This window comes from Macaca nemestrina, chromosome 20 (genome assembly GCF_043159975.1).
Source record: "Macaca nemestrina isolate mMacNem1 chromosome 20, mMacNem.hap1, whole genome shotgun sequence".
Taxonomy (NCBI): Eukaryota; Metazoa; Chordata; class Mammalia; order Primates; family Cercopithecidae; genus Macaca; species Macaca nemestrina.
In genome coordinates this window covers 7,647,986-7,663,620 of record NC_092144.1, presented here as the reverse complement: position 1 = coordinate 7,663,620, position 15,635 = coordinate 7,647,986, and the positions used below count along the sequence as shown (strand labels likewise).

The 15,635-nt window shown below is 51.8% G+C and overlaps 2 protein-coding genes across 8 annotated transcripts in view; one reads left to right on the top strand and one right to left on the bottom strand.

Annotated features, from left to right (window-relative positions):
* Positions 1-2,138, top strand: part of LOC105486985 (fibrillin 3) — an 86,725-nt gene extending 84,587 nt beyond the window's left edge. The window contains exon 63 of the mRNA XM_071088161.1: positions 1,287-2,138. Coding sequence (XP_070944262.1) covers positions 1,287-1,628 — 342 coding nt within the window. The 3' untranslated portion in view covers positions 1,629-2,138. The remainder of the gene's footprint in view (positions 1-1,286) is intronic.
* Positions 2,139-5,134: 2,996 nt separating this feature from the next.
* Positions 5,135-15,635, bottom strand: part of LOC105483630 (C-C motif chemokine ligand 25) — a 48,595-nt gene continuing 38,094 nt past the window's right edge. For 5 of the 7 annotated variants that reach the window (XM_071085969.1, XM_071085966.1, XM_071085967.1 and 2 more), the window contains 6 exons: positions 13,820-13,878; positions 13,521-13,651; positions 10,525-10,642; positions 10,295-10,428; positions 8,850-8,969; positions 5,135-5,567 (listed from right to left, as the gene is read on the bottom strand). In XM_071085969.1, coding sequence (XP_070942070.1) covers positions 5,560-5,567; positions 8,850-8,969; positions 10,295-10,428; positions 10,525-10,642; positions 13,521-13,593 — 453 coding nt within the window. In that variant the 5' untranslated portion in view covers positions 13,594-13,651; positions 13,820-13,878 and the 3' untranslated portion in view covers positions 5,135-5,559. Of the gene's footprint in view, positions 5,568-8,849; positions 8,970-10,294; positions 10,429-10,524; positions 10,643-13,520; positions 13,652-13,819; positions 13,879-14,133; positions 14,605-15,635 lie in introns of those variants that run through there. The other 2 variants (XM_011744679.3, XM_011744726.3) reach the window with 2 other exon arrangements.

Sequence of the window (15,635 nt, the reverse complement as noted above, 5' to 3'; positions counted from 1 at the left end):
ACGCACACCAGCACTATTTTCACTTTTTGTGGGTGGATGAGGTCTCACTATGTTGCCTTCTGTCCTTGAAATCCTGGCCTTGGCCGGGCATGGTGGCTCATGCCTGTAATTCCAACACTTTGGGAGGCCGAGGTGAGGGGATCACTTGAGGCCAGGAGTTTGAGACCAGCCTGGCCAACATGGCGAAACCCCGTCTCTACTAAAAATACAAAAATTAGCCAGTCGCGATGGCAGGCACCTGTGATCCCAGCTACTTGGGAGGCTGAGGCAGGAGAATCACTTGAACCTGGGAGGCAGAGGTTGTAGTGAGCTGAGATTATGTCACTGCACTCCAGCCTGGGCAACAGAACGGGATTCCATTTCAAAAAAAAAAAAAGAAAAGAAAAGAAAGAAACAAAGAAATCCTGGCCTCAGCTCCTGCCACAGCCTCCCAAAGTGCTGGAATTATAGGCGTGAGCCCCTGTGTCCAGCCTGTTTTTCGTTTTAGATTCAGAGGGTACAGGTTTGTTATTAATAGATGGGTATATTGGATGATGAGGAGGTTTGGGCTTCTGCTGATCCCTCATCCAAGCAGTGAACATAGTTCCCAATAGGTAGTTTTCCATTTATTTATTTATTTATTTATTTATTTATTTATTTATTTATTTATTATTTTGAGACAGTCTTGCTCTGTCCCCCAGGCTGGAGTGCAGTAGCGTGATCTCAGCTCATTGCAACCTCCACCTCCCGGGTTCAAACGATTCTCCTGCCTCAGCCTCCCAAGTAGCTGGGACTATAGGCGCCCACCACTATGCCCAGCTAATTTTTGTATTTTTAGCAGAGACAGGACTTCATCGTATTGGTCAGGCTGGTCTTGAACTCCTCACCTTGTGGTCCACCTGCCTCGGCCTCCCAAAATGCTGGGATTACAGGCGTGAGCCACCGCGCCTGGCCTCCCAATAGGTCATTTTTCAACCCTTGTCTCCCTCCCTCTCTCCCTGCTCTAGTAGTCCTATTGTCTGTTCTTCCCATCTTTGTGTCTACGGGTAAGTAATTTTTAGCTCCCACTTATAACTGAGAACACGCCATATTTGGTCTTCTGTTTCTCCATTAATTAGCTTAGGATAATGACCTCCAGCTGCATCCACATTGCTGCAAATGACATGATTTCATTCCTTTTTATGGCTCTTTCCTTCACTTTAGAGACTGGCCAAAATCTCCTCTTTGGCCACAATCCCAGGACCCCCTACCCACTCCACATCTGGATTATTGTGGGCTCTGACCACACACCTGGCCTTTCTTCCCAGGTGAGCCTGGCCACCCTTGACTCCGAGGCCCTGCTGACCTTGGGTCTGAACCTCTCACACCTGGGCCGGGCCAAGCGCATCGTGGAGCTCCGGCCGGCCCTGGAGGGTCTGGAGGGCCGGGTCCGCTACGTCATTGCCCGCGGAAATGAGCAAGGTTTCTTCCGCATGCGTCACCTCCGTGGCTTCAGCTCCCTGCAGCTGGGGCGGAGGCGGCCGAGGCCTGGAACCTACCAGCTGGAGGTGGTGAGCAACGTGGCAGGACCCTGGGGTGTCCAGCCAGAGGGGCAGCCAGGGCCACGGGGCCAGGCCTTGCGGCTGAAGGTGCAGCTGCAGTTGCTTTAGTTGGAGGAGCCTCAATGGGCCTCAGCTGTCCAGAGAAGGGAGCTTCTGGAACTGGGAAGGACTGATCCCCAGCAGTGACAGCTGATCAGGTGGAACCCCGAAACTCAGGAAGAGTGAAATGCTACACGTCAACCTCAGGCGAGCCCGGCCTCTGCCCAGACCTCTGTGCCAGCCCCGGGGGACCCCCAGTTACTCAGTCTTTCCTGGAGACAAGAAGAAGCTGCAATGTGCACCCCCCGCCCCACAGCCAAGGTCAGGAAGAGGCCCTGTGGTGACCGTGTCTGGTCAATCTCAGGCTTTCACTTCTGTACTGCACTTTGGCTTGCCCTGGTTTGGTGGGGGGGTTGGCAGGACATGGCAGTGGGCAACTGGGGTGGGCACAGGGCTTATCCCTCGGAGCAGAAGGGTGTGCAGGGGGCCCAGACCCCACGTGACTTGCCGCATTTGCCCTCCATTTGGAGAATGCTTTTATATCAAAGTGGAGACGATAATAAAGTTATTTTGGGTTAAGTCTGCCTGCCCGTTGGCAAGTTCTTGAAGTAAGCAGATCCTGCCCTCGGGCTGGGCGAGGCAGATCTCATGCCTGGGGAAGTAGAAGGCCTTGTGGGCTCCCCAGACTGGTAATAACGACTCATGCTTCCTGATCAGGTACTGCATACCAAACACCATTCCAATTTTTTTTTTTATTTTTTCTGAGACAGGGTCTTGCTCTGTTGCCTAGGTTGGAGTGCAGTGGCGCGATCATGGCTCACTGTGGTCACCGCTTCCTAGGCTCAAGCAATCCTCCCACCTCAGCCTCTCCCAAGTAGCTGGGAGCAAAGGTGCACGCCACTACACCCAGCTAATTTTTTAAAATTTCTTTTTCTTTCTCTTTCTTTTTGAGACAGAGTCTCACCCTGTCACCCAGGCCGGACTACAGTGGCACAGTCCTGGCTCACTGCAACCTCCACCTCCCGAGTTCAAATGATTCTTGTGCCTCAGCCTCCCAAGTAGCTGGGACTACTGGTGTGTGCCACGATACCTGGCTAATTTGTGTATTTTTAGTAGAGACGGGGTTTCACCATGTTGTCCAGGCTTGTCTCAAACTCCTGAGCTCACATGATCCTCCTGCTTCAGCCTCCCAAAGTGCTGGGATTACAGGTGTGAGCCACCACACCTGGCCTAAAATTTACTTTTCTTAGAGATGGGGGTGTCCCAGCCAGGCGCGGTGGTTCACGCCTGTAATCCCAGCACTTTGGGAGGCCGAGGCAGGCAGATCACGAGGTCAGGAGATCGAGACCATCCTGGCTAACATGGTGAAACCCTGTCTCTACTAAAAATACAAAAAATTAATTGGGCGTGGTGGCGGGCACCTGTAGTCCCAGCTACTCGGGAGCCTGAGGCAGGAGAATGGTGTGAACCAGGAGGCGGAGCTTGCAGTGAGCCGAGATCGTGCCTGTGCTCCAGCCTGGGCGACAGAGCAAGACTCCGTCTCAAAAAGAAAAACAAAAAAAACAGAGATAGGGGTGTCCCTATATTGCCCAGGCTTGTCTTGAGCTCCTGGGCTCAAGTGATCTTACTGCCTTGGCCTCCCAAAGTGCTGGAATTGCAGGCGTGAGTGTCTAAGTATTTTAGGATGATTGACTACTTTGGTTGCCACTACAACCTCACGGGATAGATGCTATTACCATCCCCGTTCTACAGGGAAAACTGAGGCTTGGAGAAGTTAAACACCTTGGCCAAGGTCAGGCCAGGTTGAAAGTTGGGTGACCTGATGGGGTGCGGTAGCTCACACCTGTAATCCCAGCACTTTGGGAGGCCGAGGTGGGCAGATCACCTGAGGTCAGGAGTTTGAGACCAGCCTGGCCAACATGGTGAAACCCTGCCTCTACTGGAAAAAAAAAAAAAAAAAAAAGGCCACACGTGGTGGTGGGCGCCTGTAATCCCAGCTACTTGGGAGACTGAAGCAGGTGAATCACTTGAACCCGGGAGGTGGAGGTTGCAGTGAGCCAAGATCATGCCACTGCACTCCAGCCTACACAACAGAGCAAGACTCCACTAAAGAAAAGAAAAAAGACGAGGGAAGGGGAGGAAGTTGGGCAGCCAGGTGCAGTGGCTCATGCCTAAAACCCCAGTGCTTTGAGAGGCCGAGGCGGGTGGATCACTTGAGGTCAGGAGTTCAAGACCAGCCTGGCCAACTTGGTGAAACTCCATCTCTACTAAAAATACAAAAATTAGCCAGGGTTGGTGGTGCATGCCTGTCATACCAGTTACTCAGGAGACTGAGGCAGGAGAATCGCTTGAACCTGGGAAGTGGAGGTTGCAGTGAGCGGAGATTGTGCTATTGCACTCCAGCCTGGGTGACACAGGGAGACTCTGTCTCAAAAAAAAAGGTGGGCATGTTCCCGGGCCATCAGCCCCCACACTACCCTTCCTGGTTCCGGGGGAACTCCAATGGCCAGGATATTCATTGTGTTAATAAATACACAGCATATACTGTGTGCTGTACATGTTACACATCACAGTGTATTTGGTCCCCAATAAAGCGCTATGAGGCAGGCAGTATTATCACCCCCATTTCCCAGGGGGGCAAAATTGAGGCTGAGAGAGCTTGTGGAACCTGTCTGGATCACCCACATAGTGTGCGGTGGAGCCTGAACACTGAACGTGACTGCATTTCTTCTGCAACTTCATCCCAGTCCCTGACCCCAAACCACCAGGGTGTCCCCTAAGAGATGATGTGCTTGGTTTTCCTTTTTTTTTTTGAAACAGACTCTCGCTCTGTCACCCTGGAGGGCAGTGGTGTGATCTCGGCTCACTGCAAGCTCTGCCTCCCGGATTCAAACATTTCTCCTGCCTCAGCCTCCCGAGTAGCTGGGATTACAGGCGCCCGCCACCACGCCTGGTTAATTTTTGCATTTTTAGTAGAGATGGGGTTTCACCATATTGGCCAGGCTGGCCTTGAACTCCTGACCTCAGGTGATCCACTCACCTCAGCCTCCCAAAGTCCTGGGATGACAGATGTGAGCCACTGTGCCCAGCCAATGTGTGTTGGTTTTCATCCAGATCATTCTCTGTTGTGATGGAAACTCAGGTTGCCAAGGACCGAAGACAGCATCATCGGGTGGTGACTCAGGCCTCCACCTGCAGAATTGTCACTAGCGCCTGGCACCAGAGCTCTGTCCTTGGTCCACTCCTGGCCCACCTGACTTACCAGTGGCCTCCAGGCAGCCCATAAGAGCTTGCAGAGGGCTTCTGTGTCCATCAGCTGGACTCACCACAGCCCTGGAATCTAAGCAGAGCGAGCGCAGTGACCCTTATTCTACAGACAAGCTGAGAGGTACCAGAGAGTGACCAATTGTTTCAAGGTCACCAGCTGGGAAGTGCAATTTGCAGCCAGCAGCTACTTCTTGGCCCCTCGAGAGCTGTCTGTTAGGAGAGCTTGGGGTGGCAAAGATCGCATTGGCTTCACCCCAGGGGGGGGCAGCAGCAACTTGCACCTCATCATGAAACATAACAGGCAGGAATGACTCCATCACTCCCCGAGGTTTATTTAAAAGTTATAGAAAAGCATAACCTGGGAGGGGCATCCTTGAACTGACTAGAGTTTTGCAGGGACCCAGAGGGACACACTGGGATGGCTCAGGGTGGGTGGCAAGAAACAGCAAGTGAGAGAGGTATCCTAAGTCTTCTCTACAAGAGACACTGGCTGCCCAGGGTTGACGCCGGTCTCTGGAGTGGCAAAAGGCTTAAAATCAGGTCAATTCTCTCTTTCCAGTTGCCAGAGGGACAGGAGGTGGTGGGGGTGGAGAGGGAGGACCAACCTAGGTGCAGGGATTAAGACTTGACCCGAAAAACAGAGGCGTGGGGACAGCTGGGTCTGTAGGGCAATGGTTTTAGCGGAGAAAGATCTGGCCCCTCCTGTGCCGATGGATCCCAGAAATGAGTCGGCTCACAGTCCTGCAGAAGCAATTAGGCCGAAGTGAAATTGATGGCTGTGAAATAATAGCAACGATATGCATTGGTCTCTACCTCCAGTCCCTAGCACACAGCTCCTAAAACCCTTATGAGTTTCTGAGTAATAGGAGTGCTAGAATCTTTTGTGCTGATTTTTTTTTTTAGACAGAGTCTCGCTCTGTTGCCAGGCTGGAGTACAGTGGTGCAATCTCGGCTCACTGCAACCTCCGCCTCCCAGGTTCAAGTGATTCTTCTGCCTCAGCCTCCCAGGTAGCTGCAACTACAGGTGCCCGCCACCATGCCCAGTCAATTTTTGTATTTTTAGTAGAGACGGGGTTTCACCATGTTAGCCAGGATGGTCTTGATCTCTTGACCTCGTGATCTGCCTGCCTCAGCTTCCCAAAGTGCTGGGATTACAGGCGTGAGCCACCGCGCCTGGCCTTTTGTGCTAATGTTTGGTCTTTGAATTCTGTTTCTGACACAGAGCTCTGGATCCCTTGGAGTTTCCTGGGTAATGGGGACATCTTTTATTCTAATGAGGTGACTCTTGGTGGGCTTCTGGGTGGGGGCTGGTCACCAGCAAGACCAAGCTGTTGATTAGAAACTAGGAGCTTTCAGTCCCATTCTCCAGGAAGGGGAAGAAGGTTGGAAATGGAGTTAATCATCCTTCACTCCTATGTGATGAAACCTCTAAAGAAACCTCTGGTTGGCCGGGCACAGTGGCTCACGCCTGTCATCCCAGAACTTTGGGAGGCCGAGGCAGGCGGATCACAAGGTCAGGAGTTTGAGACCAGCCTGGCCAACATAGTGAAATGCCGTCTCTACTAAAAATACAAAAAAAAAAAATCCCTGGTGAAGGCCAGGCGCAGTGGCTCACGCCTATAATCCCAGCACTTTGGGCAGCTGAGGTGGGTGGATCACCTGAGGTCAGGAGATTGAGACCATTGTGGCTAACATGGTAAAACCTGGTCTCTACTAAAAATACAAAAAATTAGCCAGGTGTGGTGGCACGCACCTGTAGTCCCAGCTACTTGGGAGGCTGAGGTAGAAGAATCGCTTGAACCCAGTAGGCGGAGGTTGTGGTGAGCCAAGATCATGCCACTGCACTCCAGCCTGGGCAACAGAGTGAGATTCCATCTCAAAAAAAAAAAAAAAAAAAAAAGATCTCTGGTAAGCTGAGGGTACTGGCCTGTAGTCCCAGCTACTCGGGAGGCTGAGACAGTGAGCTATGTGGTCCAAGCTACTCAATGAGGCAGTGAGCTATGACTGTGCCACTGCACTTCAGCCTGGCAGAGAGAATGAGACCTCATCTCTAAAAAAAAAAAAAAAAGCCTGAACTATGGGGTTCAGGGTCTTGTGACCACATCCACGTGTGTGGGATGGGTGGTGTACCCCAACTCCATGGGGACAGAAGCCCCTGCACTTGAGTTCTTCCAGTCTTTGCCTACCTAAGCATCTCTTCCATCTGGCTTATTCATCCCTATCTTTTGTAATATCTATCTTTTTTTTTTTTTTTTTGAGACGGAGTCTTGCTCTGTCGCCCAGGCTGGAGTGCAGTGGCCGGATCTCCGCTCGCTGCAAGCTCCGCCTCCCGGGTTTACGCCATTCTCCTGCCTCGGCCTCCCGAGTAGCTGGGACTACAGGCGCCCGCCACCTCGCCTGGCTAGTTTTTAGTATTTTTAGTAGAGACGGGGTTTCACTGTGTTAGCCAGGATGGTCTCAATCTCCTGACCTCGTGATCCGCCTGTCTCAGCCTCCCAAAGTGCTGGGATTACAGGCTTGAGCCACTGCACCCAGCTCTTTTTTTTTTTTTTTTTGAGATGGGCTCTCATTTTGTCTCCCAGGCTGAAGTTCCAGTGGTATGATCATAGCTCACTGCAACCTCTACCTCCTAGGCTCAAGTAATCCTCTCACCTCAGCCTCCTAAGCAGCTGGAGCTACAGGTGCATACCATCACAACTAGCTAATTAAAAAAAATTTTTTTTTTTATTGAGACAGGGTCCTGCTATGTTTCCCAGGCTGGTCTCGAACTCCTCAGCTCAATTGATCCTTCTGCCTCAGCCTTTCAGAGTGCTAGGATTACAGGCGTGAACCACCATGCTCAGCCCCTTTGTAATCTTTTACAATAAAATGGTAAACGTAAGTAGAGCGTTTCCCTGAGCCTGTGAGCTATTCTAGCAAATGATCCAACCAGAGGTGCAAGCCCTGACTTACAGCCAATCAGTCAGAAATACAGGTGACAACTTGCTACTTGCAATCAGCATCTGAAATGGGGGCAGTCTTGGGGGACTGAGTCCTTAACCTGTGGGTTGTGTCACTACCTCCAGATAGACAATGTCAGCTGGACGCAGTGGCTCATGCCTGCAGTCCCAGCACTTTGGGAGGCCGAGGTGGGAGAATTGCTTGAAGCCAGAAATTCGAGACCAGCCTAAGCAACATGACGAAACCCCATCTCTACTAAATATATGAAAATTAGCCAGGCATGGTGATGCACGGCCGGTAATCCCAGCTACTTGGGTGGGTGAGGCACGAGAATCGCCTGAACCCTGGAGGCGGAGGTTGCAGTGAGCCGAGATGGCACCACTGCACTCCAGCCTCAGCAACAGAGTGAGACCCTGTCATAAAATATATGTTTTTGTATATATATTTTTATATATTATATATTTATATATTATATATTGTTATACATTATATATTTACATATATAATACATATTTATTATATTATGTATCATATTTTATATATGATTTATGTAATATAATTATATTTTATATATAATATTAATTATAATTAAATATATTAATTGTATATTTATATAATATGTAAATATGTATTATGTTATATATTAATTATATATCATATATATCTCATATATCATGTCCATAATATATATAATATATAATATATAATATGTAATTTATTCTATATTTATAGTTTATATATAAATTTATATATATATTATATATAGAGAGACAATGTCAGAATTCAATAGAATTACAGCACACCCACCTGGTTCCTGCTGAAGAATTGTTGGGTGTGGGGGGCCCTGGAGCTCTTGGGCCACTCCCCTGGGGCTTCACTTTCGCACTTTAGTGTCTTTGGGTTGGGTCACGGCAGTGGACAGCCACCGAGGACCCTCCCCTGTGAACGTGCAGCGCTGACCACACAACCACCCCTCCTTGGTCCTGGAGGTGAATCTCCTGTCCCAGCGTGAGCCAATCATGAGCCCTCAGCCCTCAGCAAAGGTGATGGATAGGAGACGGTCACATGACCAAGAGTCCTTACCTGAATTAGCTGATGTCAGGAGGGAGGCATTCCTCTTGCTGCTGCTGGTGGGATTGCTAAACTTAGACGATGGTAGTTTGGAGTTTGCAGAACTCAACTTCTTTGCAGCATGAGAGCCTGCTGGAGAAATGGAGAGAGAAATAAGCAAGAGCTCTGCCATCATCCTTTGAGCTCCTGGATCCAGCTAAGCCTGAAGCTGTTGACTGGTTATTTAAGCCAGTGAGTCTCCCATGTGCTTGAGCTTTCCATCTGCACCAATGGGAAGTGTCCTGATTAAAAGAGCTGGACTGGCTGGGTGCAGTGGCTCATGCCTATAGTCCCAGCACTTTGGGAGGCCAAGGCAGGTGGATTGCTTGAGTCCAGGGGTTCCAGTCCAGCTTGGGCAACATGGCACAACCTGTCTCTGCAAAATGAAAACAAAAAATTACCCAGGCATGGTGGTGTATGCCTGTCATCCCAGTTACTTGGGAGGCTGAGGTGGGAGGATTGCTTGAGCCCAGGAACACAAGGCTGCAGTGAGCTGTGATTGTGCCACTGCACTCCAGCCTGGGTGACAAGAGTAAAACCCTGTCTCAAAATAATAATAACAACAACAACAACAACAATAACAATGAGCTGCAGCCGGGCATGATGGTTCATGCCTATAATCCTAGTACTCTGGGAGGCCAAGGCGGGCAGATCATCTGAGGTCAGCAGTTCAAGACCAGCCTGGCCAACATGGTGAAATCCCGTCTCTACTAAAAATACAAAAATTAGCCAGGCGTGGTGGCATGAGCCTGCGCTCCTGCTACTCAGGAGGCTAAGGCAGGAGAATTACTTGAATTCGGGAGGCAGAGGTTGTAGTGAGCCGAGATTGTGCCACTGCACTCCAGCTTGGATGACAGAGCAAGACTCCATCTCAAAAAATAAAAATAAAAACTAAAATAATAATAATGAGCTGGATTAGTGGAGCATGCCTGTACTCCTGGCTACTCAGGAGGCTGAGGTAGGAGGATTGCTTGAGCCTGGGAGGTCAAGGCTGCAGTGAGCTGTGATGGCACCACTGCACTCCAACCTGGGTGACACAGTAAGACTCTGTCTCAAAATAATAATAATAAAAGAGCTGGACTGGTGGCACACACCTGTAATCCCACCTACTTTGGGAGGCTGAAGTGAGAGGATTGCTTGAGCCCATGAGTTCGAGGCTGCAGTGAGCTATGGTCATGCTACTGCACTCCAGCCTGGGCAACAGAGCAAGACCCCATCTCCAAAAACAAAAACTGAACAATGACTCAATAAGTTGGTCATTCACTTGGTGCCCCACTCACCAGCAACTGGCTTTGTGTGGGGTTCAGGCAGGTGTCAGTATTCTGGTCTCCAATTCCCTCCCTCGGGGTCTGAGCCACACATGGGCTTGCAGGCAGGGAGGGCGGGCTCCCTAGATGCCCAGTGGGGGTCTCGCTCACCTGGGAAGGTCTGCGTGTTGTGGCGGAACTTTGCAAAAATCTTATTGCGAGCATCCAGGAGCTTCATGGCTCTCTGCACCTCCTTGTTCTTGGGGTTCCCACACACTTTCCTGTGTCTCTTGGGGAGGTAGAATCTGTGGTGAGCAGAGCGGGGTGCCCAGATTAGGGTATAGGCTGAGAGCAAGGCTGTGTGTGCACCTCACCCTGCCAGCCCCCATGGCCCCACTCACATTGCAGCAGGCAGATTGCAGCTCCCGCTCACCTCCTGGATCCGATAAGTCCAGGCGTGCCGGAGCACAGCCCACCCAATGGGGTAGTGGTAGGCCAGGCAGCAGTCCTCAAAGACACCTGCAACCACACAGCCACCCAGACACTCGCAGCCTTGCCTGTGAGCTTGGCGGGGCCAGCCACAGACAAGGGCACCTGTCTGCATACCTGTCTGCTCATACCACAACCCTTCCAGGCCCGCCAGAGGCTGAGGAACAGCCTTAGGAAAAGAAAGCCACCTGGCTCACCCCTTACCCCTGGATATTGGGACAGCCAGAAGTTGGAGAGGACCCTTGGGTCCCGGCTGGGAAGGGTGTGGAACCAGCAAATGAACGGACCAAGGCCACCTCTACTCCTGCCCTGGGGAAAAGGGTGACTCAGAGTGCAGGTGCACCCTGAGGAGGGGCCAACACCACCCCTCCCCAGCCAAATTCTACCCTCCTAAAAATGAGCTGATTGGAGCCTCAGCATGGTGGCTTATGCCTGTAAACCCAGCACACTGGGAGGCCGAGGTGGGCAGATTGCTTGAGGTCAGAAGTTCGAGACCAACCTGGAAAACATGGTGAAACCCCGTCTCTACTAAAAATACAAAAATTGGCCAGGCACAGTGGCTCACGCCTGTAATCTTAGCACTTTGGGAGGCCAAGGCGGGTGGATCACCTGAGGTCAGTGGTTCGAGACGAGCCCAGCCAACATGGTGAAACCCCGTCTCTACTAAAAAATACAAAAATTAGCTGGGCATGGTGGCGGGCGCCTTTTTTTTTTTTTTTTTTTTTCCGGAGTCTCACTCTGTCGCCCAGGCTGGAGTGCAGTGGCACAATCTCAGCTCACTGCAACCTCCATCTCCTGAGTTCAAGCGATTCTCCTGCCTCAGCCTCCTGAGTAGCTGGGATTACGGGTGCCCGCCACTACGACCAGCTAATTTTTGTATTTTTAGTAGAGATGGAGTTTCACCATGTTGACCAGGATGGTCTTGATCTCTTGACCTGGTGATCCACTCGCCTTGGCCTCTCAAAGTGCTGGGATTACAGGCATGAGCCACTGTGCCCTGCTGATGGTGGGGGCTTTTAATCCCAGCTACTCCAGAGGCTGAGGCAGGAGAATCGCTTGGACCCAGGAGGTGGAGATTGCAGTGAGCCGACTTCGTGCCATTGCACTTCAGCCTGGGTGACAATAGCAAAACTCCGTCTCAATAAAACAAAACAAAACACCAACCAACCAAACAAACAAACAAAAAGTGTTAATACAAAGTATGGAGCTCTCAGTAAATGCCAGTTGTCTAGACAAGCAGAAATGAAACCCACAGATGAATTAGACCTAGTGTTGTCTTCGTGGAGCTCCAGGGAGATTGATCTCTACAGAGAGGAGGAAGCACAGGCACTGTGGGGGGTGCCCAGAGGAGGAGGTGATGCTGCCAGAAAGTTCTGGGGGGATGAGCAGGTGGAATGAATGAGCCGAGGATGAGCTGATGAGATGGTGGTGGAAGCTGGGGCACAATTCTCTGTCCAAATGGCCTTTGGAGTTCTCTGCAATCCCACCCCTGCCAGAACTAACCTCCAGAGGTCAAGTCTGAGTCCCTACAGAGCCCAGCCCAGCAGGAGCAGGGAGAGGGAGGACTCAAGCCCTCCAGGTATCTCCCAACCTCGGCCTCTGAGGGCAAGGGGCAGCGCGTTCCGTTGGAACCTCGGGCTGCAGTGCCAGGCAGGTAGTTCCCAAGGCTGGGGGCCAGGATCAAAGGGCCAGGCTGGGCCCGGCTCTGATAGCAAAACAATCAGACCACAGCCCAACCCCCTTCCTGGGCAAAGGCTAAGGACTTGGACCCATCAGACCCAGCCGAGGGCCAGGTGGGGCAGGTGGGGGCAGACAGGACAGGAGGGTGGAGCCCTGGGTCTGCCACGCAGCCAGGGGCCCTGCTTTGGCCAGCTGCTGAAACTCAGAGGATGTAGGATCCAATGTCCGGGCTCCCGTGGGGACACCCCAGGCTCAGGAACTGTCCTTTGGCAACTGAAATCCCCAAGTGCCTGCTCTGTGGTAGGGAGTGGGGGAAGAAGGAGCGTTCCCTATTAATAACAGGAACAGTTATTATTGCTGCCGCCAGACACGAGGCCTAGTCTTGTGCAGGCATGAGCTCACTGGACCCTCAAGTCAGAGCCATGCAGTGTGAAGTTTAGATTCCCACTTTGCAGCTGAGGAAAGGGAGACAAAGTTTAGGAAGCCGGGCGCAGTGGCTCATGCCTGTAATTCTAGCACTTTGGGAGGCTCAGGCGGGTGGATCACCTGAGATCAGGAGATCGAGACTACTCTGGCCAACATAGTGAAACCCCATCTCTACTAAAAATACAAAAATTAGCCGGGCATGGTAGCATGTGCCTGTAGTCCCAGCTACTTGGGAGACTGAGGCAGAAGAATTGCTTGAACCCAGGAGACAGAAGTTGCAGTGAGCCAAGATCGCACCACTGCTCTCCAGCCAGGGCGACAGAGTGAGACTCTGTCTCAAAAAAAAAAACCAAAACAAACAAACAAACAAAAAAAAACGGTTTAGGAGCAACTAACTCTCAGCTGGACTGCATGGAGGGACCAGGATGGGAATCCACTCCTGTCAGTCTCCAGGGCGCTGATTTCCAGCCCCACCCCTGGCTTGGCAGGATTAGGGTTCTACAATATATCGCTGGCAGTAACTGGCTTCGCCCACAGCTGGAAGCCACCATGTGCTCCCTCATGTCTTTAGGAGTCTTGCGAAGGACTCCATGGGGCTCTCGAAGAAGGAACTGGGAACACTCCATCTCCCCAACCCCATCCCAGGAGCTACCCAAACGCCAGGAGTTCCTGCATGTCAGGAGCAGGAGAATTCGGTGGAGATGGGGTTGGGGAGACCTCTGGAAGAGATAAGGGACAAAAGGGCTGGGGTGGGGGCACGGGGAGATGAGCACTTGGGGGTAGGCATTGCCAAACACAGTACCTTGGGTGTGGAGAGTGGGGGCCCAGGCTCCCAGGAAGCCGGCCACCAGGCAAGCCAGGAGCCACAGGTTCATGCTGCAGGCGGGTCCTCCTCCCTGGGCACCTGGACAAATAACCGGGCCACCTGGGGTCCTGGAGAGAAGTGGAGAGGACTGAGGAAGAGGAAGGGAGTGGGTACTGGGAACACCCCCGTCTTAAGCGCCAGGCATATGGCAAGGGAAGGAGGTTGCATAAAATGGGAACAAGTTGTGCTGGAGGGACAAGCTGGTCATCTGAGTCATGTTCAAGGAAAAGACTCACCGATATCCACTGGGTCAAGGGAGCTGATGCCCGCCAGGCTGTATGCCAAGCTCTTCCATCTGCAGGACCAAGACGCTGAGCTTCACTCTTTATAGACAGAGCCCCACCCAGCCAGCCCCTGCCTGCCCTCCTCCCTTCCTCCTCCTCCACACCTGCACTCTCAGCCTCTGGAATTCTCCCTCCTCTACAGTAAGCTCCGACCTCGACTCACAGGCCCCCTTGCCTCCCCACTCCCCATCCCAGGCTTGCCAGCCAGCACCCCTACTGTCTCCAGAAAGGGCCCTTTTTCCCCTGTTTCCCTCACCTGCACACACCTGGTGGACGCTGGCTGCCTGCAAACAAGGCTCAGACTGCCTTGAGCCCCCAAAGCAAGCCCTTACCTTCATGCTTCCCCCACCCTCAAGCTACCTGTTCCCTGGTGGGTCCCTGACTTTCCCTCTCCTTCCACACCAGAGTTAGGTAACTTAGCACGTCACAGAAATCCTCTGGTTGTGACCACAGGGAAATCCATAGAAACAGAAAGTAAATTATCGGTGGCCATAGGATGGGGGAAGGGGAGAATGAAGGAGTGACTTCGAGAGGGTATGAGTTTCAGAACAAAAGTTCTGAAATTAGATGCGAGTGATGGTTACATAACTCTATGAATATAGTCAGCACGGCACAAGGGTGCACTTCCCACCGATGAACAAACCCAACAAGAAATGAACTCTCTAGGCCAGGCATGGTGGCTCAGGTCTGTAATCCCAACACTTTGGGAGGCCAAGGCCAGAGGATCGCTTGAGCCCAGGAGCTCAAGACCAGCCCCGGCAACAGAGAGAGACCTGCGTCATTATAAAAAATTTTTTAAAAATTAACCCGACGTGGTAGTGCATACCTGTAGTCCCAGCTACTGGGTAGGCTGAGGTGGGGGGATTGCTTCAGCCCAGGAGGTTGAGGCTGCAGTGAGCCGTGATCATGCCACTCCACTCCAGCCTGGGCAACAGAGCAAGACCCTGTCTCAAAAAATGAAAAAAACGGTGACCGGGCACAGTGGCTCACACCTGTAATCTCAGCAGTTTGGGAGGCCAAAGCAGGCGGATCCCCTGAGGTGAGGAGTTTGAGACCAGCCTGGCCAACATGGCAAAATCCCATCTCTTCTAAAATTACAAAAATTACCCAAGCGTGGTGGCAGGCACCTGTAATTCCAGCTACTCAGGAGGCTGAGGCAGGAGAATCGCTTGAACCCGGGAGGCGGAGGTTGCAGTGAGCAGAGATTGCACCACTGCATTCCAGCCTGGGCAACAAGAGTGAAACTCTGTCTCAAAAAAAAAAAAAAACAAAAAAAAAATAAAAAATAAAAAATAAAAATGGAAGAAATGTTTTGTTTTTGGAAGAAAAACCAGGAGCCCCGGGTAGCCATGCCCTCAGGAAGCAAAGCAAAATTCACTGAGAAGGCATGTCCTCTTTCCCTGGGTCAGCAAGACCCACCCAGGACACAGGGACTAGGGGAGACACGAGGTGAAGATTAGGGAGGGCGAAAGGAGCGCTGCAGAGGCCGCAGAGCTGATTGCTTCAAACTTTTTATCGCCTGCATCCATAGCTACATCTGACCTCTGTGGGTATTTATCACACCCTGAACTGCTGTCTCATTTCTCCCCTTCCACTGGGAGCCCAGAGGCGGCGGCCCCTAGCCTACTTCCCTGTCCCAAACCACATGGCCGGGTGGGTGGGGCTTAGAGCTGGGGCCGGGTCTGGTGGTGTGGCTTCTAGCCGGGGACGTGACTAGATAGATAAATGACACCTAGAGCCCAGGGGCAGGGCTGGGTGGGCGTGGTTT